Source organism: Scyliorhinus canicula, chromosome 11 (assembly GCF_902713615.1).
Source record: "Scyliorhinus canicula chromosome 11, sScyCan1.1, whole genome shotgun sequence".
Classification (NCBI taxonomy): domain Eukaryota; kingdom Metazoa; phylum Chordata; class Chondrichthyes; order Carcharhiniformes; family Scyliorhinidae; genus Scyliorhinus; species Scyliorhinus canicula.
In genome coordinates, this window is record NC_052156.1 from 72,540,767 (window position 1) to 72,564,226 (window position 23,460).

Consider the following 23,460-nt stretch of genomic DNA (forward strand, 5'->3'; position numbering starts at 1 on the left):
CCGGTGAACTGTACCATCTGCTCCTGATGGCGATGGACTTACAGTTAGGAGGGATGTTTGCAAAGAGTAAGGGGGGGCGGGGAAGAGACCTGGAGGCTGCACACCACGAGGGGGGGGCAAGGGTCCGCCGAACTGTAGAGTCAGGCTTAGGTGGTTACATTGAAAGTCCAATCTGAGCAGTGGGGGGGGGGGGGGGGGGGGGCGCAGAGGTGGGGGAGGACGTAGAGCTTAAAACAAGCGTACTCTGCGCCCTGCATCACGAGACTGGTGATACAGTACCCCCGGATCTGAACCGAATGGGACCTGGAGGCAAGGGAGATTGTTTGGGAGGCTGGGTAGGTGTGGAGGGAGCAGCGCCTTACCATGTCAGGGTGGACAAAGCTCTTTGTGCTCCCGGAGTCGAAAAGGCAGGGGGTCTCGTGCCCGTTGACCCTGACGACCATCATGGAGTTCTTCAGTTGTTTTGGCTGCGACTGGTCGAGGGTGACTGCGCCCAACTGCGGGTAGTCTGTGCCGTCGGTGGAGTTACAAGATGGCAGCCCCCATGTGTAGCACGTGTCAGGCTGGGGCGAAGATGGCGACCAAGATGGCGGCCCCCCATCGGTCGGACGTGTTGGTCGGTGTTGGGGCCGGCGGCCAAGATGGCGGCCCCCACGAGTCGGACGTGTCGGTCGGTGTTGGGACCGGCGACCAAGATGGCGGCCTCCACGAGTCGCACTTAGCCGTATTGCGGGGTCTGTGGGGCTGCGAGTCCATGGGTAAGGCCTGGTGCGTTTTCGATTTCTGGGCCTTAGGCCGGCCCAGACAGACTCTAGCAAAGTGCCCCTTTTTCCCCACAATCGCTACACGTTGCTCTGCGGGCTGGGCAGTGCTTGCCGTGGGGTGTTGGCCCTGGCCACAGAAGTAGCACTGCGGTTCCCCGGGCTGGGCTGGCAGACGCGCAGCACTGGCCTGCGATGTAGTCGGGTCCAACGGGGGTCACGACGAGGGTGTCCACGAGGGGTTCGGCAGGCCCGCGGGGAACGCGCTGAGGTTCTCGTAGGCCACCTCCAGTGAGGTCGCTAGCTTTACCGTGTCCCGCAGGGCGGAGGTACCGTTTTCCAGCAGACGCTGCCTGATATAGTTCGAGCAAACCCCCGCCACGTAGGTGGCCCGGATCTGTGAGTTCATATGTTCCTCCGTCGTCACATTTCGATAGCTGCAGTTCCTCACAAGTAGAGTCAGGGTTTCGAGATATTCGTCCAGCGATTCTCCGGTGCGTTGACGGCGAGTATTGAGGAGCTTGAGTCTCTGTTGGAGGCGTTGAGGAGAAGTCGAGGTAGGCCTCGAAGCATCGGAGCCAACGTTCAAATATTTCCTTGGCTTCAGACGCGCGGGCGTCGAGTTTGAGCCTGTCTGGCTTTAGAACGGCTTCCATCGTGCTGTCTATGACGAATAAATTGATATACCTTCAATTCACAGTGAGGCAGAGAGAGCAAGTGAACAGTAGGCTTTATTAGTCATGAACTTGCCTAGCCAGAGTCAGTAGTACAGATGAATGCCGCCAACAAGAGGCCGGCTCATAGAAAGCCCCGATGTGAGCAGAGCCAGAGGCGGAGCCATACCGGGGTTCCAGTACCTGGAAGCAGTTCATATCACTACTTCCAGGTTACAGGTTATGGTATCATGCATACATTATGGTGAATACATTCACCACAGTTCACTAAACCATGCTTCGATCATCTAAATCTAAAATCACTAACATGCAAAACTTAAGTAGCACCAGGGCCTGCATGATATCAATTATCAAAGACTGTTTCACCATAAATTCATATCAAATGTCAGGAAACAAATCAGGCAGAACAAATTACCGAAAAGGTAATCTGCTTGACAACTGCCCACAGGGAACCTGATAACAGGAAATATGATCAAATACAGAAAAACATGACACCAAAATTAAACCCCTTGACCAAGACATCGTGCAGATCTTCAAAGCATAACTACAGAAGAGAATGGTGGGCAGTAAGGATAATGTAACTTGCCTAAAGAGATTAAGGGCAGCACAGTAGCATTGCGGTTAGAACAATTGCTTCACAGCTCCAGGGTCCCAGGTTCAATTCCCGGCTTGGGTCACTGTCTGTGCGGAGTCTGCACATTCTCCCCGTGCGTGCGTGGGTTTCCTCCGGGTGCTCCGGTTTCCTCCCACAGTCCAAAGATGTGCAGGTTAGGTGGATTGGCCATTCTAAATTGCCATTAGTGTCCAAAATTGCCCTTAGTGTTGGGTGGGGTTACTGGGTTGTGGGGATGGGGTGGAGGTGTGGGCTTGGGTAGGGTGCTTTTTCAAGAGCCGGTGCAGACTCGATGGGCCGAATGGCCTCCTTCTGCACTGTAAATTCTATGAAAGATTCAACATGAAAAAGAGAATCTTACTTATGAGACTATTCCTGGCAGGAAGTGATAATCAACTGGATCAAACACCTCTGGAGGCGCAGCGTGGGTGCTGCATTTGACACGTCAATCAACAGCAATGACAAGCTGTATTGCAAAGGCTTCGTTGAAGAAGAAATACTTGAGATCAAGAAGAGAGTTTTGGACTATGATTGATTCAATGTCCACAATCTAGACAATGTTGGAGACGTACTAGATACTGACGACATCAACACCTGGTTGAATATTGACACCCACGAAGATACCAATGAGACGATAACTGATCATGAAATATTGGCAATACAACAGATCCAAACCCTGGAGACATTCAGCAAGCTGAAAATTATGACAGTTACTGTGACAAGACCGAGCCACTACCATGATTCCATGCAGTCACTGAATAATTAAGAGAATCGCTGAGATATTTGAAGCCAACAAAATATCAACTGCTGTAAGTGCGATACAACTTTAAAACATGCTAGATCTAGCAAAGGAGAGGCTAGGATTATATGTGGGCAGTTAAAAATGACTGATTTCCTCAAAATACATCCATTTATTCAATAATGACTGACTACATATACATTCACATTTGTGACAAGAAAAAAAAAATCTACTTTATTTGAATTGATTTTTCTTCATTTTGTTTGTTTTATTGTTATGGCTATTGGCTTGGCATGTTCGAAATAATATTGTTATAACCTTCTCTCTCATATAGCACAGTCTTGAGACGTTGACACCATAACAAGGTCCCAGTGTAGTCCTCGCCACCTACAACCCTGTCCCTGTGTCCCCATCCAGCTGAAAAGTGTACTCCTTCAAAGAAACAGAGGAAGATAGATACAGGCTGCGTGTAGCCAAGAAAATGCTTTACATTTGATCAAAAAATTGTTTATGCATTATTTGCCCTATTGTAGTAACAACTTCAGAAGCCTATTTTCTCTGTACCTCTGCCAGTGAACACTTCAACTTGAGGTCAGATAATTTAATCTCAACTGATCTTCAATGGTCACTAAGAAAGAGATGATTTTTCTCTCCTTACATATGCAAAAACATCTCCTCTACACTGGCCCCTCGATTCAGCAGCATCCCAAGGACAAACCATAGCTAAAATTGGGAAGATAGTTCACATTTTCCCAATAGAATAGGACCTCAGCCTTTGCAAGAGGGCAGCAGTTTGGTCATGTGCATTACTTACCGAGTAGTAGAGCGAACCCTAGCCTGCAGAGTGCGACAGGATACAACATCCATTCTGCTGTGAAAATTGAATGCGGTCCACCTATACAAGAAAAACACGAGTGTCAAACAGCACCAGTAGCTCTACATCAATTCCTCTGATAATGTTCCTCTATTCTTGGATTTATTGTATGGGAGCAACAAGAGGGAAAGGAGGGGACTGGAAATGTCCAAAGCAGCTATAGACCAGGACCAGTATACAGAGGTCTGACTTGGCATACTTTATTCAATATAGCTCAATACTGATAATGTATACTCAAAAGAACAGGAGTAAAAGAGTTCAACTTCTGATGTCAAGTGTAAAAAAAATAGCATTTCACAATTCATTAACACGCTGTGGAACCTTACAAAGAAACAACTTGCACAATGATCTACTTGTGGTCCTAATTCACTGACTTACTGTACTTGGGTCATGCTACAAGCTTACCATTTCAAATGTGATGGGTCATGAAGGCAATGCTTCCTTAGAGTGAAGAAAACTAGTTTTATTTATTCTTGGTGACATCTTACTCAGTTTTCATTTCCTTTGTTCCTCTGCACCAGATTACACTTACTAACCAACTCCAAATAATTCGATCATCCTATTTTTAATATTGACAGCATAAAACTGGCAATTATGCGTACTGCTGGAGACTTGTTAGGAAGTATGACTAAAAATTCAGCAGGCAGACCAGTAAACCAAATTGTCTCTTAAAATTATCCACAAACAAACAAAATATTTGGCTTCAGCGGGTCTGCAGATCTGTGGAGAGAAGAACAGAACTAATGTTGTGAGTCCAATATTACTGTTCAATGGAAGTGGAGAGAGCTGGAAATGTGATGAGTTTTATGATGTTGAAAAATGCAGCGAGGCAGGTGGAAGAAAATAGGTCAGGGATTGCTTAAAGGGCAGGAGAGGTTAAATGAGACAGCTGTCATAGAACACAAGACAAAGGGAGTGGTAATGATAGTTTTGAAGAGTTAATACATTGGACCATATATTGCAGAATGAAGATCAGCATTGTCTAAAGGAGAAATAGCAGAATGTGCTAATCGCAGAAATAAGATTCAATGCTGTCTGAAAACAAAAAGATGAGAACAAGATGTAGACTGGACTTGGAGAAAATAAAAATTAAAACAGAGAACAGAGTTCATGGTCTGATGTTGTTGAACTCAATTTTGAGTCCAGATGGCTGTAAAGTTCGAATTGGAAGATAAAGTGGTGTTAGAACATAGAACATACAGTGCAGAAGGAGGCCATTCGGCCCATCGTGTCTGCACCGACCCACTTAAGTCCTCACTTCCATCCTATCCCCTATTCCACTGCAACACTGCAGCAGGCCAAGGACAGAAATGAGAGTATGAGAGGAAGGGCAAAATCCCACACTGTTATTCAGACAGTGTTGACCTTTAGTCTTCTTTTAATGCCTCACTAAATCAAAGTTTTAATCTTCAATACTATCATTACCACTCCCCTGTCTTGCGTTCCATGATAGCTTTGTCACTTAATCTCTCCTGCTCTCTAACCTTCCAAGATTTTGTGTTTTGTTCCATCTGCCCCTTACCCCATTTTTAAGTGCATAAAACACTTCTCATTTCTACATCTCTCCAGTTCCGAAGAAGAGTCAAATTGGACGTGAAACATTAACTCTGTTCCTCATTCCAGAGATGCTGTCAGATCTGCTCAGATTTTTCAGCTTCTTCGGATTTTATTTAAGATTTCCAGAATACGCAGTATTTTGGATTTTATTAAAACATTTAAGCTGTTTGGAATGAACCTAGAAAACAAAGAAAGTAATGCACGAATATTAGAAGAACAGCAACAAAAACAGAAAATGCAGAGCAAGTCAGTTAGTATCCGAAAGAGAAATCCTTTATCAGAAGCCAACCAGAAGATTTTCTTCTCCTTTTGGAAGCTGACTTGACTTGCTGTGTGTTTGCAGTCGCTGCTCGAGGCAAGTCTGTGCTGGGAGGCAGATACGATTCAATCACAATTCCTATTGAAAATGGTTCAGTTACACAATAAAAGTCCAAAATCAGTCATTTCGCACAGTGCCGAGTCTCAGCAAACAGATCAGGAATGAATTAATAATGGTTAGTTTTCGTGGTTCATCAGTACCATATACCTGACTCACACTACTGTAGCCACCTAAAATGGACACTGAACCAGACAAAATGGAGAATCGCTAAGACTGTAGGGAAAAACAGTTTAGCCAAGGCAAACAGCCTGCAAACACTCATTAGCATTTTGCAAGCAGCAAAACCAGTTTCTGGCCAGGTGGAAGATCTCCAACCAAAGGTGATAATGGCAGAACGTTCTACATACTAATGAGGCAGTCCAGATCTAGGCACACACAATGGCAACATTTGGGTTTGAATAAGATACTTTAAGTGGATGTCCAGACAGAGCGGCACCAGAAGTATCCACTATAGAAACCGCCCCCACCATCGAGAAAGACCCTTACATTGGAGGAATTCAAAAGATATCGATTGGAAGCTATCCAATCGATACCTAGAGGTAAAGCCCGCCCAAGAAGAGGGAAGGACATTGGGGACCCCTATAAATATAGACCCCCACACATGGGCCTGTCTGTTGTTTCGTGCTCCGGCCCTGACCAAGAACTTGAAGCTGTATCCTGACTCCAGCCGTTGAGCACCAGCCGCCGAACCGTAAGTGCCAGTACGACGCTCGCTACGCGAACTAAGCCCGCTAGACCCCCAGTGACCAGCACGCTTTCTGAAGGTTGCAGCCCAAGACCGGGACGAAGGCCTCGCTCCCTGACCTTGCCTGTTCCTGTGTAGTTAAGTATTCTGTTTGCTTAGTCTAGTCATAGCTTAGTCCCTTAGTGTGTGCATGCGTATTTATTATAATTGTATAATAAATATTGATCGTTTGGAACTTACTAATCGGTGTATCGTTTTATTACTTTGAACTTGACCTTGGAATATATGTGAGTTGTCTATATGGCAACTGGCGACTCCTGAGCTGAAAAATACATAAGACAGAGCCTAGTGGTGTTAAGCACACGGCCTTTAACACAGGCAAGTTAATACACCCCAATAAACGCGTTTTGCACTCATAGCAAAACGTGCAACATTTAGTGGCGACTTCCTGACGGGACACGGTTACAAGTGGTACCCCCACTCCGTCGAGGACCCTGAAATTTGAATTGGAAATCTGGTAAAGAAAACGGAAAGAAATCACAAATATTCAAGGTGTTCAAAGCAATAAGCGTAATTCGGAAGTGTGTTTAGTGCATGCGTACTAACAGGGTTGTAAGGAAAACCTGAAAGCATTTTTGTTGCGACAAACTTTCGGTAGTTTTGTGAACGGAACATAGCGTAAGCCTTACCCGTTTCGTGAGACATAACCTCAACACCCCCTGTTCCTAAATTTAAAAGTGAGTCAGAGAAAATGGCCATGCAGGCAATGGAACGCCTCATGAACCCAGAACGGTTTGTGGTCGCAGCGACCAGCAGCAGTAGCAGGGTAGGTCAGTGTCCCATGTGGGAGCTGGAACTCCGCAAATATCTGCAAGGAAAGGGATGGCCCCTTTGGAAAGAGTTTTGTTTGAATGAGGAGACAGGTCCCGGAAGTATAGGACATACTTGGTGGGAGAACCTCTCTCAAATTCACAAGAAGAACATGAGTAAAGCACGTAAGCCGATGGCGATTGTGTCCTGTTTGGCACAATTGCGAGGCACAGAGGAGGTCGTTCAGACGCTCCGGGCAGAATTAGAGGAAAGGAATAGAATGAGTAAAGTGGATGTCAGGGACATCGAGAAGGAAAATATGGATCTAAGAGGGAAGTTGGCAGAGAAAGGTAGAGAGGTGGATGATGCCAAGAGGGCACATCAGTCTTGTCTAGCCCATCTCAGCAGTTCCCAGACCCAGTACGAAAAGGCCTATCAGGACGTGCAACGTGCCGTCCTGATAAGAGAAGAATCTGAGAAGCAGGTAGAGGCTTTGCAGAGGCAATGCTCTGACCTTAAAGCAGCTTTGAGAGCACTCCATGCTGCCACCACAGAACAAAGGCAAAGTACAGTAGATCACGCGAAATGCAGGAAACAGATTGCAGAGCTGCAATCGCTGCTTTCGGTGCAAAATGGGTTTCAAAGCACCTTTGGAACCCAGTTAGATGAGGAGAATGCCCCAGACTGGAAAGAGTTAAGTGAGACAGCGCAGCGTTATGTTCAGGGAACATGTGCGCCAGCAGCGCAGCAGAAGAGGCAAGCACCCCAACCCCCTACAGATCAGCTCCTCACCATTCCAATGAACCCAGTCACCACCCAGAGAAAAGCGACCATAGACGGCGCACCCGATATAACTTACACCACCCCCTTAACTGTAACCCAACTAAGGGACGCGTGTGAGAAGATCACTCCGTTTCTCCCCACCGCAGACCCCCACCAGTTTTTCGCAAAGGTAAAACAACAGGCTACCATGTACGGCCTGGACGAGAGAGAGCAGGTCAAACTCACAGTTCTGAGTTTAGACCAATCGGTTGTAGCAGCCCTCCCCGACCCACAGAACGTTGGCGGAGGAACCCTAGAGGAAATGCACACCTCCATTTTAGATGCCATAGGGTATAATCGAGGTGACCCCGTAGAAGGACTTAATAAGTGCCGGCAGAAGAAATCCGAGCACCCCACAGCATTCGCCGGAAGGCTGTGGATCCATTTTAATGCAGTATTTGGCGATTCAAATAGAGCCCATTTGAACCGTGAAAACATGGTTAAATGGACGCGCACCATAATTTCACATGCAACAGAAGCAGGACAGAGCGCTTGCAACAGCTATGACCCCTCAGAGGAAGCCCATAATGAGAAGTGGGTCCTGAAAAGATTGTCCCGCGCTTGGGAGCAATCAGTTCAGGGCAAGAGTAGAGTTCAATCCCCAGAAGAAGCTCAGGCTGCAGCAGACATACAGGCAGTGAGAGAGCACCAAAAACCCGCATGGGTGAATGAGGGAAAGAGCAGCCCTCCACAGAAGTCGCAGGAATGCTACAACTGTGGACAGTTAGAGCATTGGGCAAAAGAATGTAATGGACCCCAGAGATCACAGAGAGGCCAGCAGACAGGCACTCTGAATCGGAATAAAACAAAACCGATCCATAGTATAGGGATACAGTCAGGACAGACCGATATGGAAGGAACGGACTGACGGTGTTCGGGCTCCCCCACTTGGGTCTGTGACACACTATGGGATCCATCAGGAAGACCGGTAGTCACGGCAAAGTTAAGAGGGAAGCCCATAGAGTTACTTTGGGACACAGGAGGCTCCCGCACCACAATTAACTCCACCACCACGGCACACACAGACACGTGGCCGACCACCTCCACCATCACACTTAGCGGGTTCACCGGACACTCGCAGCAGGGACACATTACAGCACCCGTAGCAATCCAGCTAGGGAACATTTCCACCAAACACCCCGTTGTTTTAGTAAATCTTCCCCGGACAGCAGAACACATCCTAGGGATAGACTTTATGAATGCCCATAGCCTGTCGTTCGACCCAGTGAACCAATGTGTTTGGCGAATGGCAAGATCGGACAGAGCACCCGCTACTCTCACAGTAGGAGAGTACGCTAACAGGATTAGTGCAGTAGGAGAATACTCATTTGACCCGACTACACTAAACACGGACAGACAAGTTAAAGCAGTACTGAATAAACACAGGACAGCATTTGCCAGTCACCGGCATGACTGTGGCAGAATGGCTGGACAAATTCACGTTACCGGACCTGACCCCAGACCACAAAAACAATATAGATTTCCCCTAGAAGCAGAGGTAGAAATAGAAAGGTAGCTTATTGGAGCAAGGTGTGCTTAGAACAGTAGCCTCGACCAATAATGCCCCTATTTGGCCAGGGAGAAAGCCCGACGGATCATGGCGTCTGACCATTGATTATCGGGAACTCAATAAAGTAACCCCAGCAGTAGCCCCCACGGTAGCAACAAGTCCCGAGACCATGCTCAAGCAGGGACTCAACTCCAAGTTTTTCACGGTTTTGGACATTAGCAATGGCTTCTGGTCAATCCCATTGGCAAAGGCGTGCCAGTACAAATTTGCCTTCACCTTTAAAACACGACAGTATACGTGGACATGCCTTCCACAAGGATTCCACAATTCCCCCTCCATTTTCCACCGACAGTTGGCGAATGGCTTAGCAAAATTTTCCCGCCCCGAATGTCTGGTACAGTATGTAGACGACCTACTACTGCAGACAGACACAAAGGCAGAGCACATTACGCTTCTGGCCGAACTCCTGGAACTTTTAACCGAGATTGGATGTAAAGTTAACCCAAGAAAGGCCCAGATTTTGGAAAGTAAAGTGATGTATTTGGGAACAGTCATCACACACGGCAAACGCGAGATCGAATTCAAAAGAATTGATTCGATTGTCAAATTGCCCCTTCCCCAGAATGTTTCAGCCCTCCGGTCGTTTTTAGGACTGGTTGGTTATTGTCGGAACCACATCGACGGATTCGCGACAAAAGCCGCCCCACTCTCAGACCTCCTTAAGAAAGGAGCCCCCTGGGAATGGCTTCCGCAGCATACAGAGGCTGTGGAGGAGTTAAAGAAAGCCCTTAGCGCAGCACCCGCGCTACAAGTCCCAGACCAACTTTCCCCCTATGCAATAGAGGTAGCGAGCACAGATCTGACCCTCTCGGCCGTGTTACTTCAGGAACGGCACGAGCAGCTAAGACCAGTGGCTTATGCCTCCCGACTGTTAGACCCAGTTGAACAAGGATTTTCAGCCTGCGAGAGGCACCTCCTTGCTGTCTTCTGGGCAGTGCAATATTTTTCGTACATTACCGGACTCAACCCCACCACCATTTTGACCGAGCACACCCCCACACAGTTACTCCTAGACGGTCGACTGAAGGACGGTTCAGTTAGCCAGATTAGGGCAGCTAGGTGGACACTACTTTTACAAGGACGGGACATTACAGTAAAACGGACCCGCACACACACATTTTTAGCCGACATCCTCCAATACCCAGGACAGCCCCATGAATGTGAAATTATAGCCCCCTTACATAACACAGGACCCTTTATAGCAAAGACACCCCCCAGGAAGATAGGGAACCCAAAACAAAGTCCCCAACCCACAGACACGTGTGGACCACTGAGGATTTACGTAGACGGTTCATCCACAGTTTTAGACGGTGAGCGTATCACAGGATGCGGCATCTATGTAGAGGACGCGCAGGGGCGCGCTCTCGAAGAGATAGCTTTAAAATTACCGGGACACTTAGGCGCGCAGGCAGCAGAGCTCGCGGCCATAGCATATATAGTGGACCACCCCGATTCTTTCCCCAGCCCAGCGGACATATATTCGGACAGTTTATATGTCTGCAATAGTTTAACCGATTTTCTGCCCCTGTGGAGGACACGAGGTTTTGTCTCCGCAGATGGGAAACCCCTTCCATCAGCCCCTTTACTCAAGCACATTTTAGAGAAAGCGAAGGACAGGACCTTCGGCATCATAAAAGTAAGAAGCCACCATAGGTCATCCCCCCCATGGAATGTAAAAGCCGACGCACTGGCTAAGGCAGGTTCCAGGCGAGGACACTTATGGACACCCCCAGCTAGCGCACCAGCTAGCGCCCCTGTGAGCGCAGTCCAAATCTCACAGACCAGTATTAAAGATTTAGTAGACGCACAAAAGCAGGATGAGGATCTCAGGGAGATTTTCAAAGGCAACTTTGTGCCACAGTATGATAAATTCAGACACGCACTGACCACACATGAGGGTGTGATCATAAAGGACCAACTTTATGTGGTCCCGCAGCAGGACAGGAATGAAATGATTGCTTTGTTCCATGATGGACACGGTCACCAAGGGACCGACGCAACCACGAGGCACCTCAGGCAGCTCTGTTGGTGGCCTAACCTAAGGACAGATGTGGGTCACTACATCGAGAATTGCCTTATTTGCGCCCAGAATAACCCGGAGAGGTATTCTAAAAAGGCACAACTTCGGCATACTCGACCAGTTAATGGCCCCTGGACAAACCTCCAGATCGACTTTATAGGACCATTGCCCCCTTGTAGGAATGGCTATAAATACGTTCTGGTGGTCATCGATACCTTTACCAAATGGGTAGAGGCTTTCCCCTCTAGAACGAATACAGCTAAGACAGCTGCAAAGATCCTGACCCACCACATCTTCACGAGATGGGGTTTACCCCGTAGCATTGATTCGGACCAGGGATCTCACTTCACAGGACGGGTCATGAAGAACGTCCTGACAATATTTGGAATAAAACAAAATTTTCATATTGCGTATCACCCACAGTCCAGCGGGATTGTAGAGCACATGAATCGGACCCTAAAATCCACGCTTAGGAAAATGATTCAAGAGAACAACTCCACATGGGATTCAGTGCTCCCATTTGCATTAATGTTCATCCGAAATACAGTTTCCACTTCCACAGGATACACACCACACACACTCATGACCGGACGCCCTATGAAAGGTACAGAATTCCTTTTAGGACTGGACATGACTAGCCCCGAGGTGACGGCCCTCACACACGAAAAGACGGTTAAAGACTTGGTTGAGACTGTGAGGTCTGCACAGATTGCAGCCGCAGTTCAGCTAGGGAAACGCCGTAAACAACGCACAGCTTGTTTTAACAAGACCGTACACCCCACAGAATTCCAGGTTGGGCAACAGGTAATGCTATCTGTATACAACCCCAGCAGTTTTTTGGCACCAAAATATTCCGGCCCATACTCAATTTCGGATAAAATTAGCCCCTCAGTTTATAGGATAAAATATCCTAATGGTAAGACCGCGTGGTTCCATATCAACCAGTTAAAGGCATATGGAACACAGGCCAACCATGCTCACCATGTCCTGCTAGACGCAGCAGAACACCTCACCCCACCCACTAGAGACACGTTTCCACCATCCCCCTCACAGACCAGTTCTTCCTCAGACTCGCCCACGACTCCGCCCACTGACCACGACAGACCACGCCCCGAAACGCCCACAAGCTGCCGCGGCAGAGACAGCGATGCAGACACTGACTCTGAGGACAGCCACAGCACACCACACTACAGCCCACATAGCAGCGACTATGACCCCGACTACAGTGACCCAATGGAAGTCACTTACATTAAAAACCCAGACCCACCACCCGACCCCGACGACCCCGACAATACCCATTCACTTTTGGACCCAACACTCTGGCACAGGGACAATTCGTACCGACTTGTCCGCAACGATGAAAGTGACCCCCGGTCACACAATTCAAAAATATCATGCCTGATCCACACAAGGGTGTGGGATCCGGGAGAGCAGGACGACACGGTGTCTGAATCCCGATACGGCAACCCCTTTGTGACCCTGTTCACAGAGACAGAGGAAAAGTGAGGTGTCCAGATGATGTAAAATAGGAATCGTTTGAGGGAAGCGATGTCCTTTCTGATGGAACCTGCACGTATGTTTGTCTCTCGTTTTATGTTTGTTTGTCTTTCAGGAATGTAAATGATTCAGTTGGAGGATGGACATCTTCTTTTCAGCTGAAAAGATTGTGACCACCTCACACACACGTTAGTTTGTCCGCCGATACCTTTGAGAACTTCAGTTCCCAAACCCGTTTGATTGGAGATCTTTTCAAGTTGTAAGGCTTGTGACCGCCTTACACACACAATAGTTTATCTGCAGATACGTCTGAGAACTTCTATGGTGAGCAGCTCACCTTATCGTCTAAAATATCTGAAGCCCAGCTCATGTTTTCAGATGAAGGAGCATCTTGGCTCCTCCATTGTTTTTAGGTGCCCCTCTATTCGGCGAATAGAGGCTGCAAGTCACAGTGACCACATTCTTACCCGTTTACTCCAGGTTACTCAGTCAGTGGACAAACGGCACTGAGGACCCGCCCTGTCTGAGAACCCACTTTGGTCAGCCAAGCTCGGGTATGGCACAGCACGCCCTACCCGGGGATCCCATCCAACTCGTACCCGTAGCGGCCCATACGCAACCCATTCGACCTTTCATTTCAAATTTGTTTCCATTTTCGTTAGGTAGCCCTTAGGCCGCCATCCCACATGCTATTTACATCCAGGAACATTCGGATGGTAAATGAGCAAAGCCTGCGAGACGGCTCGCAGGAGGAGAGTTGTTAGGTGTATTGTGTTCATTAAATTCGCTTTTGAAAAAAAAATGAGGGGAGTCACAGGGTGTGACTTGGCCAGTCATTTTTAATGGGTCAATTGGAATTGAAAGACAGATACACTAACAAGTAAGGATATTAAGCTGTATTGACAGATACTGTGCTTGATCCCATAGCTTTCGAAGGACGAGACAGGGATCGAAGCAAGGATTGTCCATACAGGAGGAAGAAAGAAGGAAGAACAAGTTGAAGATGATGGAAGCTCACCTATTGCTTTTAAATGTTATATTTGTATGTGTGGAAGCAAGACACGTTTCCCCCACAACCCCCACCGTAAATGTTTCACTTACAGCCACTCCCCAGTGCTCAGCTCTGATCAGTGAGGTTCAGACCTGGTGCACAAAATTTATGACATGGTACTCCATGTCATACGTGATTGAATCACTGCTAGTGATTGCGATCCTCGCCATACTTGTACAGACCCTCAGGTTGAGGAAGTGGAAGAGGAGAGCCTCCCGTTCCTGCCCCTCAACCGTCTATGGAGTTCAATCTCCTATCTTCGGGTTTCACCAATCCCCCCAGCCCATAAATGAATAAAGCACTGTGTAATGAATAAAAAAATATACCCATGTATTATATTGTCCTGAACTCGACTGCCGAGTCAGGAAATGTTATGTGATGTGGTATGAATGGATGAGGTTTAGTCTGTAAGGAAATGTTTTAGTTAAGTTAAGGATAATTGTGATAGGTAGAGGTTCCAGTTTGTGGTAATGCATGTCCCCTTTGACATAGCACCAAGTAGAGATGTAAGGTAAAAATTCTTTCTTCCCATAATTAAGGACAGAGTAGACGCTCAGGAGCTTGCCGAGGTCAGGGAACACAAAGAAGGCAACCCAGATGCACTCAAGGCAACGTACATAGGTGATCCTTCACAATATTTTGATTGTGAGGATCACAAGGAGGGAATGTAGCCACTGTAGCCACCTAAAATGGACACTGAACCAGACAAAATGGAGAATCGCTAAGACTGTAGGGAAAAACAGTTTAGCCAAGGCAAACAGCCTGCAAACACTCATTAGCATTTTGCAAGCAGCAAAACCAGTTTCTGGCCAGGTGGAAGATCTCCAACCAAAGGTGATAATGGCAGAACGTTCTACATACTAATGAGGCAGTCCAGATCTAGGCACACACAATGGCAACATTTGGGTTTGAATAAGATACTTTAAGTGGATGTCCAGACAGAGCGGCACCAGAAGTATCCACTATAGAAACCGCCCCCACCATCGAGAAAGACCCTTACATTGGAGGAATTCAAAAGATATCGATTGGAAGCTATCCAATCGATACCTAGAGGTAAAGCCCGCCCAAGAAGAGGGAAGGACATTGGGGACCCCTATAAATATAGACCCCCACACATGGGCCTGTCTGTTGTTTCGTGCTCCGGCCCTGACCAAGAACTTGAAGCTGTATCCTGACTCCAGCCGTTGAGCACCAGCCGCCGAACCGTAAGTGCCAGTACGACGCTCGCTACGCGAACTAAGCCCGCTAGACCCCCAGTGACCAGCACGCTTTCTGAAGGTTGCAGCCCAAGACCGGGACGAAGGCCTCGCTCCCTGACCTTGCCTGTTCCTGTGTAGTTAAGTATTCTGTTTGCTTAGTCTAGTCATAGCTTAGTCCCTTAGTGTGTGCATGCGTATTTATTATAATTGTATAATAAATATTGATCGTTTGGAACTTACTAATCGGTGTATCGTTTTATTACTTTGAACTTGACCTTGGAATATATGTGAGTTGTCTATATGGCAACTGGCGACTCCTGAGCTGAAAAATACATAAGACAGAGCCTAGTGGTGTTAAGCACACGGCCTTTAACACAGGCAAGTTAATACACCCCAATAAACGCGTTTTGCACTCATAGCAAAACGTGCAACACTACACAGTCCCATTCCAGAGAATTCATTACAGTGCATTCCACAATAATTGTAACTCACCATGCGGCCAAACAACTAATGGAGGCGAATCACCTTCCCTCTTTGCTCCTGGTAGTAATAGTATACATTCAAAATCCATTGCACCTGAATGAAAAAGTAAGAACCAACTGAAAAAAAAGTTACAACAGCACATAATTAGCAGCACTAGATTGTATCTCAGCAGTCAGTTGTCTCTCCTGCACATGCAACAGGTTACCCTGACAGAGGACAGAACACAACAGCCCTGACACTTCAAATTCACGCAATGCCAATTGCACATTTGAAACTGGGATCTTTCTGCTTTGTCAGATTATCAGACAGTGTGTTTCTGGAGGGAAACAGAAACTGTACAACAAATCGGGAATAAATATTTGGAGTAGAAAGAAAATGCTGCCAACTGAACACAATTTCTATAATCTGAAAGCAATTCAGACCAAACAAAATCATTTAGCATTTAGCAAAACATGCAACTTGTTAAGTGCAAGCACTTGCAAAATGAAAAAATCAGAGAATAAAGAATAGTACAATGTGTTCAGCAGTTCTCTGGTTTCTTCAGTCCTTAGTGAGCTAATATAGGAAATTGACACAGTAAGAAGTCTTACAACACCAGGTTAAAGTCCAACAGGTTTGTTTCAAATCACTAGCATTCAGAGCACTGCTCCTTCATCAGGTGAGTGAAGAGGTGGGTTCCACAATCACATATGTGGACAAAGTCAATGATGCAAGATGATACTTCGAATGCGAGTCTTTGCAGGTATTTAAGTCTTTAGAGGTCCAGACGGAGCAACTGGAGAGAGGGATAATCGCAGGTTAAAGAGATGTGAATTGGCTCAAGCCAGGACAGTTGGTAGGATTTCACAAGCCCAGTCCAGATGGTAGGGGGTGAATGTAAGGGGCTGGTTTAGCTCACTCGGCTAAATCGCTGGCTTTTAAAGCAGACCAAGCAGGCCAGCAGCACGGTTCGATTCCCGTACCAGCCTCCCCGGGCAGGCGCTGGAATGTGGCGACTAGGGGCTTTTCACAGTAACTTCATTGAAGCCTACTTGTGACAATAAACGATTTTCATTTTTTCATTAAGGTGACATGAATCCAAGGTCCGGGTTGAGGCCGTACTTATGGGTGCGAAACTTGGCGATCAGTTTCTGCTCGACAATTCTGTGTTGTCGCACGTCCTGAAGGCCGCCTTGGAGAATGCTTACTCGAAGGTCAGAGGCTAAACGCCCTTGACTGCTGAAGTGTACCCCGACTGGAAGGGAACATTCCTGCCTGCCGATTGTCACGCGATGTCCGTTGATTGACTGTCGCAGTGTCTGCATAGTCTCGGCAATGTACCACCCCAGTCCAACGCCGGCATCTCCGCATCATAGGAAATTGAAACACCAGACCATTAGGCCCATTGAGTCTCCTCCATCATCTAAACAGACCATCTACCTCTTATGTCATTTTTCCCATTATCCCACATCCCTCATTCCATTTGTATCCAGAAATCTACAGATTTTGATCTTGAACATGCGCAATGATTGAGCTTCCACAGCCCTCTATAGGAAAGAATTCCAAAGATTCACCTTCCTCTGAGTGAAGAAATTACTCCTCATTTCAATCTGAAATGGTTCACCTCTTATCCCAAGAATTGATATACTAAACTGGTCAACAAACGAGGCTTTATGGATTGAGATTAGAATTAAAAAAGGGGCAGTGATACTACTGGAACTATACTACAGACCCCCAAATAGCAAAAGAGAGATAGAAGATCAAATATGTAGGAAAATGCTGCCTGTAAGAACAAGAGGGCAATAATAGGAGACTTTAGCTACCCCAATATCAACTTAAATAATATAATATAATAATATAAGGAAAACTGAGGGAGAAAAATTTGTGCAGCGTGTTCAGGACATTTCTTTCAACCAATTAGTGACAAACCCAACAAGAGCGGCTGCAATTCCTGAAAGAAGGAACTGAGGGCACTGTGGCTAAGTTTGCAGATGATACAAAGATATGCAGAGGGACACATAGGATTGAGGAAGCAGGGGGGCTGCAGAGGACTTTGATAGGCTAGGAGAGTATGCAAAGAAGTGGCAGATGGAACACAATGTGCAAAGGTGTGAGGTTATGCACTTTGATAGGAAGGATGGAGGCACAGACTATTTTCTGAATGGGAAAAGACTTAGGAAATCAGAAGCACAAAGGGACTTGGGAGTCCAAGTTCAAGATTCTCTTAAGGTTAATGTGCAGGTTCAGTTAGGAAGGCAAATGCAACGTTAGCATTCACGTTGAGAGGGTTAGAGTACAAGAGCAGGGATGTATTTCTGAGGCTGTATAAGGCTCTGCTCAGACCCCACTTGGAGTATTGTGAGCTGTTTTGGGCCCCGTATTGAAGGAAGGCTGTGCTGGCCTTGGAAAGGGTCCGGGGAGGCTGACGAGAATGATCCCTGGAATGAAGAGCTTGTCATGTGAGGAATGGTTGAGGACTCTGGGTTTGCACTCGTTGGAGTTTAGAAGGATGAGGGGGGGACCTTATTGAAACTTACAGGATACTGTGAGCCCTAAATAGAGTGGACGTGGAGAGGATGTTTCCACTAATAGGAAAAACTGGAACACCAGGGCACAGCCTCAGACTGAAGGGATAATACTTTAAAACTGAGATAAGGAGGAATTTCTTCAGCAAAAAAGTGTGAAACTCTTTGCCGCAAAGGCTGAGGAGGCCAAATCACGGAGTGTCTTTAAGACAGAGATAGATAGGTTATTGATTAATAAGGGGATCAATGTTTATGGGGAGAAGGGAGGAGAATGGGGATGCGAAACATATTAGCCACGATTGAATGGTGAAGCAGACTCAATGGACCGAATGGCCTAATTCTGCTGCTCCTATGTCTTATAGACCTGGTCTTGGGGAATGAAAAAGGGCAAGTGGGTGAAGTGACAGTTGCCGACCATATCAGGGATAGTGATCACAATTCAGTTGTATTCAGTATTACAATGGAAAAGGACAGAGAAACAGCAGAAGTAAATATTTTGAACGAGAGGGAGGCAAATTTTTCAGAACATAGAACATACAGTGCAGAAGGAGGCCATTCGGCCCATCAAGTCTGCACCGACCCACTTAAGCCCTCTAGTAGAACACTTCCCCTGAAAAAAACACTGGTTACTTCACGTTTAATCCCAGCTCGAGCAGACTCAAAAACAGCTTCTTCCCCGCTGTCACCAGACTTCTAAACTACCCTCTTATGGACCAATCTCATTAACACTACACCCCTGTATGCTTCACCCGATGCCAGTGTTATGTAGTTACATTGAGTATCTTGTGTTGCCCTATTATGTATTTTCTTTTATTTCCTTTTCTTTTCATGTACTTAATGATCTGTTGAGCTACTCGCAGAAAAATACTTTTCACTGTACCTCGGTACACATGACAATAAACAAAAATCCAAATCCAAATATTGTTTGCATGCATTGGAATCTAGGTTTTAATAATATTACAGCAAAATACAAACTACGAAATGCTACAATTTCTTATATTCATCACGCAAACCCAAACAGGTATGCAGGACAATTTCAACCCAAATGTGGCTGTTTTCCATCCCACCACTTTGAGTTTTGGTCCTGGATTGACTCTGTAGTAGAACAAACTGCGAAATAAGGAAAGGGGATGCAAGAAAAAAAACTTGCATTTCTAAAAGACCTTTCACGACCTCAGGGCGCCCCAATGCATGTTTCTAACCTTGAAAAAAGTGGTCAGTGTTTTAATGCAGCCTGAACTGGACATAGTAAAGGTCCCCCAGGCAGCAATTGGACAATGTTCAGATAAATCTGCTTTGGTGATGTTTGGTTGAGGGAGACCGGGGCCGGACGATTCAGGGTCAAGTGCTACCTTTAAAAAGGACCTGAACCAAGTGCCAGCTGGCTAAAGCCAACAGGTCTCACCAAAGGCAGTCCCCCCATCTCTCTCCTCCACCCTGGAAGTCGTGAGAAACGGAGTCCGTCCTTTTACGGGGCCCAGCGGCAACAGCCGCCGAGAATGTTCCCAAACCGCAGCGAAATGAAAGGCACCACCTCTGGCCTAGCTCCCAGCAAAAAAAAAAAGAGGGGACGGAAACGCAACCTCACAGCACAAAACAGGCGGCTGAGGTGGACTGGCCAGCACTGCTAGAGGATACATCAGTGGAAAACCAGTGGGAAGCACTAAAAAGTGAGATCCTAAATGTATAACATGTATGAAGATGGCGCCGGAGCGAGGCGACTCTCTGCGAGCTCGCCCCAACAGATCCACTTTTTACTTAACTTATACGTGTTCTAATCTTCTAAAATGTAATTCTAAGACTACCTTGCGTTGCCCTATTATGTATTTTCTTTTATTCCCTTTTCTTCCCACGTACTTAATGATCTGTTGAGCTGCTCGCATGTACTTAATGATCTGCTGAGCTTTCACTGTACCTCGGTACACGTTACAATAAACAAATCCAATCCAATCCAATCCAGTAAAGTAGACATGTCCCCTCCAAAAATAATAGTGGCACTACTAATCCTGACCCCGCCCCCTAGCTTTCTAGAGGAATACAGGGGAAGATCAAACAGAAAAAGAAAGCATATGATAAGCACAAAGAACTAAGCACTGCAGATAGCCTAGACGAGTATAGAAAATGTAGAGACAAAGTCAAAAAGGAAATGCGGAGATCAAAGAGATGGCACGAAAAAAGATTAGCAAGTAAAGTTAAAAAAACAAAGATGTTTTACCAATATATTAATGGTAAAAGCTTAGTTAACAAAAAAGTGGGACCTATCTGAGATGAAGAGGAGAACTTGTGTGTAGATGTAGAGGCTGTGGGAAGGGTTTTAAACGAATATTTTGTCTCTGTATTTACAAAGGAAATGGATGACACAGATATAGTAGTACAGGAGGAACATTGTGAGATATTGGAAGGGATAATAATAAAGGGTGAGGAAGTACTCGACGGGTTGAAATCCTTGAAAGTTGATAAGTCGCCAGGGCCAGATGGATTCTTTCCGAGGCTCCTGAAGGAGATCAAGGAGAAGATAGCAGATGCTCTGTCAATGATTTTCCAATCCTCACTAGATACAGGGGAGGTACTGGAGGACTGGAGAAATGCAAACGTGGTTCCATTGTTTAAAAAGGGATCAAACAATTATCGGCCAGTTAGTCTTCCGTCAGTGGTGGGCAAATTTGTAGAATCATTTCTGAGAGATAGGATTAATGTCACATAGAAAGGCATGCTAGTCAGGGATTAGTCAGTATGGATTTGTTAAAGGAAGGCCTCACAAATTTGATTGAATTTGTTGAGGAAATGACAAGGGCCGATGAAGGTAGTGCAGTGGGTGTTGTGTACATGGATTTTAGAAAGACGTTTGACAAAGTACCACAGATTGGTCAAGAAAGTAAATCCCATGGGATACGGGGCAATGTGGCAAACTGGATAAAAAGTTGGCTCAGTAACAGGAAACAAAGAGTAATGGTTGATGGCTGCCCTTGCAATTGGAAAGGTGTTTCAAGTGGGTGTTCCACTGGCTTGGTGTTGGAACCCTTACTGTTTCTGTAATCTATTAACGATTTCAACGTGCACGATTGGGAACATTGCAGGCGACACAAATATAAACCGAGTGGTGGACAGTGTCACGGATTGCTATAATCTCCAAAATGATATCGATGGGTGAGTGGAATGGGCTGTAAAGTGGCAGATGGAATTTAACACGGAACTGCGAGGTCATTCATTTAAGGAGGGCAAAAAAGGTATAGGGAGTACATAATAAATGAGTATATACTAAAAGGGGTAGATGACGCAAGACATCTTGGTGTACAGGTACGCCAAGGCGGCAGTTCAAGTAGACAAGGCTGTAAAGAAAGCATATGAAATGCTCTCCTTCATTGGCAGAGGTATAGAATATAAAAGTAAGGATATAATGTTGGAATTGTATAAAACGATGGTGAGGCCACAACTGGAGTATTGTGTGTAGTTCTGGTTACCACCTTACAGGGAGTAAATAATTGCTCTGGTCAGAGTGCAGAGGAAGTTTAAGAATGTTGCCAGGGCTAGAAAGATGTAGCTATTGGTTGGTTGGGGTTATTTTCCTTGCAACAAAGAAGGCTGAGGATTGACTTAATTGAGGTGCACAAAATTACGAGGGGAAGAGAGAGTGGACTGGACAAAATTGTTTCCCTTAGTAAAGAATTCTAGAACCAGAGGACATAGATTCAAGATAAGTGGTAGAAGGTGTAAAGGGGACATGAGGAAGAACCTTTTTTTACACAGAGGGTATTGAGAGTCTGGAACTCACTGCCCGAGTTGGTGGTGGAGGCAGAGACCCTAAAATCTTATACAAAGTACCTGAATCAGCACCTTAATTGCTGTAGGATACAGGACTATGGACCAGGTGCAGGAAGGTGGGATTAGAAATGGCACCTGGGTGTCCTCAGGCTGGCATGGACAAGAAAGGCTGAATGGTCTCCTTCTGTGCTGTAACATTTCTATGATTCTATGACTGCGTTCCTTGGTTCTATACTCACCAGTCAGGGGAAACAGCCTATCCACATCCACGCTCTAAGAATTTTGTAAGTTTCTACGAAATCACCTCTCATTCTTCAAAACTCTAGAGAATGCAGGCCGTGTTTCCTCAAACGCACCTCATAAAACAATCCTGCCACCCCAGGGATTTGTCTGGTGAACCATCAATGCACTCTCTTGATGGCAAGTATATCCTTCCTTCTTTTTAAACATGTATTTTATTCCAAACATATTCGAAGGTACAAAAACATAAATTAATCAAAGAATATTCTCCACACCTCACAGTTCAGTTTGTACAATTTTTTCCCCTTTTCACCTCCCTCCCTCCTCCCCAACCCCCACGACGAACAATTCCTTTAACATGGTCATGAACAGTCCCCATCATGTCTCAAAGCCCTCCGCTAATCCCCTCAATTCAAACTCAATCCTTTCCAGCCGGAGAAAGTCATACACGCCAGACCGCTATCCCCTGTGGTGTTGTCGACTGCCAGTCCTGCAGAATCCTTTGTCGGCAGCTAGAGAGGCAAAGGCCACAAAGTAGGCCTTCCTCCCCTCCACCAGCTCCAGCATTTCCGATACCTGAGAAATCGCCACCATCGGGCCTGGCCCGGGATCTACCCCCACAATCTTTGATAATGTCCCAAACACCCCCTCTCAGTATCTTTCTAACTTCTCACAGCCCCAGAACATATGCACATGCTTTGCTGGTCCTCGCCCACACTTCTCACACTCGTCCGCCACTCCCTGGAAGAACCCACTCATCCTCGCACGAGGCATATGCATCACCTTAAATTGAATCAAACTCATCCGCACACATGGAGATCAAATTTACCCGACACATTGCCTCACCCCATACTCCCCATCCTATCTACCTCCGCCCCCCCTCCCCCCCGCTCCTCCCATTTCTCCTTAACCCTCACCACCTGCGTTACCCCCGTTCCTCCAGCCAACTGTACATATCCACAATCCTACCCTCTCCTTCCACATCCGGGAGCAGCAAACGGTCCAATAAGGTGTACTTCCGGCGGCATGGGAAACTCTCTTCATTCCTTCCGCGCAAAGTCCCTCACTTGCATGTACTTGAACTTGTTTCCCTTCTAAAGTTCTAATCTCTCCCACAGCTCTTCCTACGTGCAAACCTCTCCTCCAGATATAAATCCCTTGCCCTCACCAGCCCCACCTCTCTCCATCCCTATACATGCCACCCGTCTCCCCGGCTTAAA

The 23,460-nt window shown here is 46.3% G+C and overlaps 1 protein-coding gene across 2 annotated transcripts in view; it reads right to left on the minus strand.

The window, feature by feature from the left end:
• The window catches only part of apeh (acylaminoacyl-peptide hydrolase), a 147,501-nt gene that overhangs the window by 26,809 nt on the left and 97,232 nt on the right, over positions 1 to 23,460 (minus strand). For both annotated transcript variants that reach the window (XM_038810725.1, XM_038810724.1), the window contains exons 16-17: positions 15,744 to 15,827; positions 3,602 to 3,682 (exon numbers count right to left, since the gene is read on the minus strand). In XM_038810725.1, the coding sequence (XP_038666653.1) occupies positions 3,602 to 3,682; positions 15,744 to 15,827 (165 nt within the window). The remainder of the gene's footprint in view (positions 1 to 3,601; positions 3,683 to 15,743; positions 15,828 to 23,460) is intronic.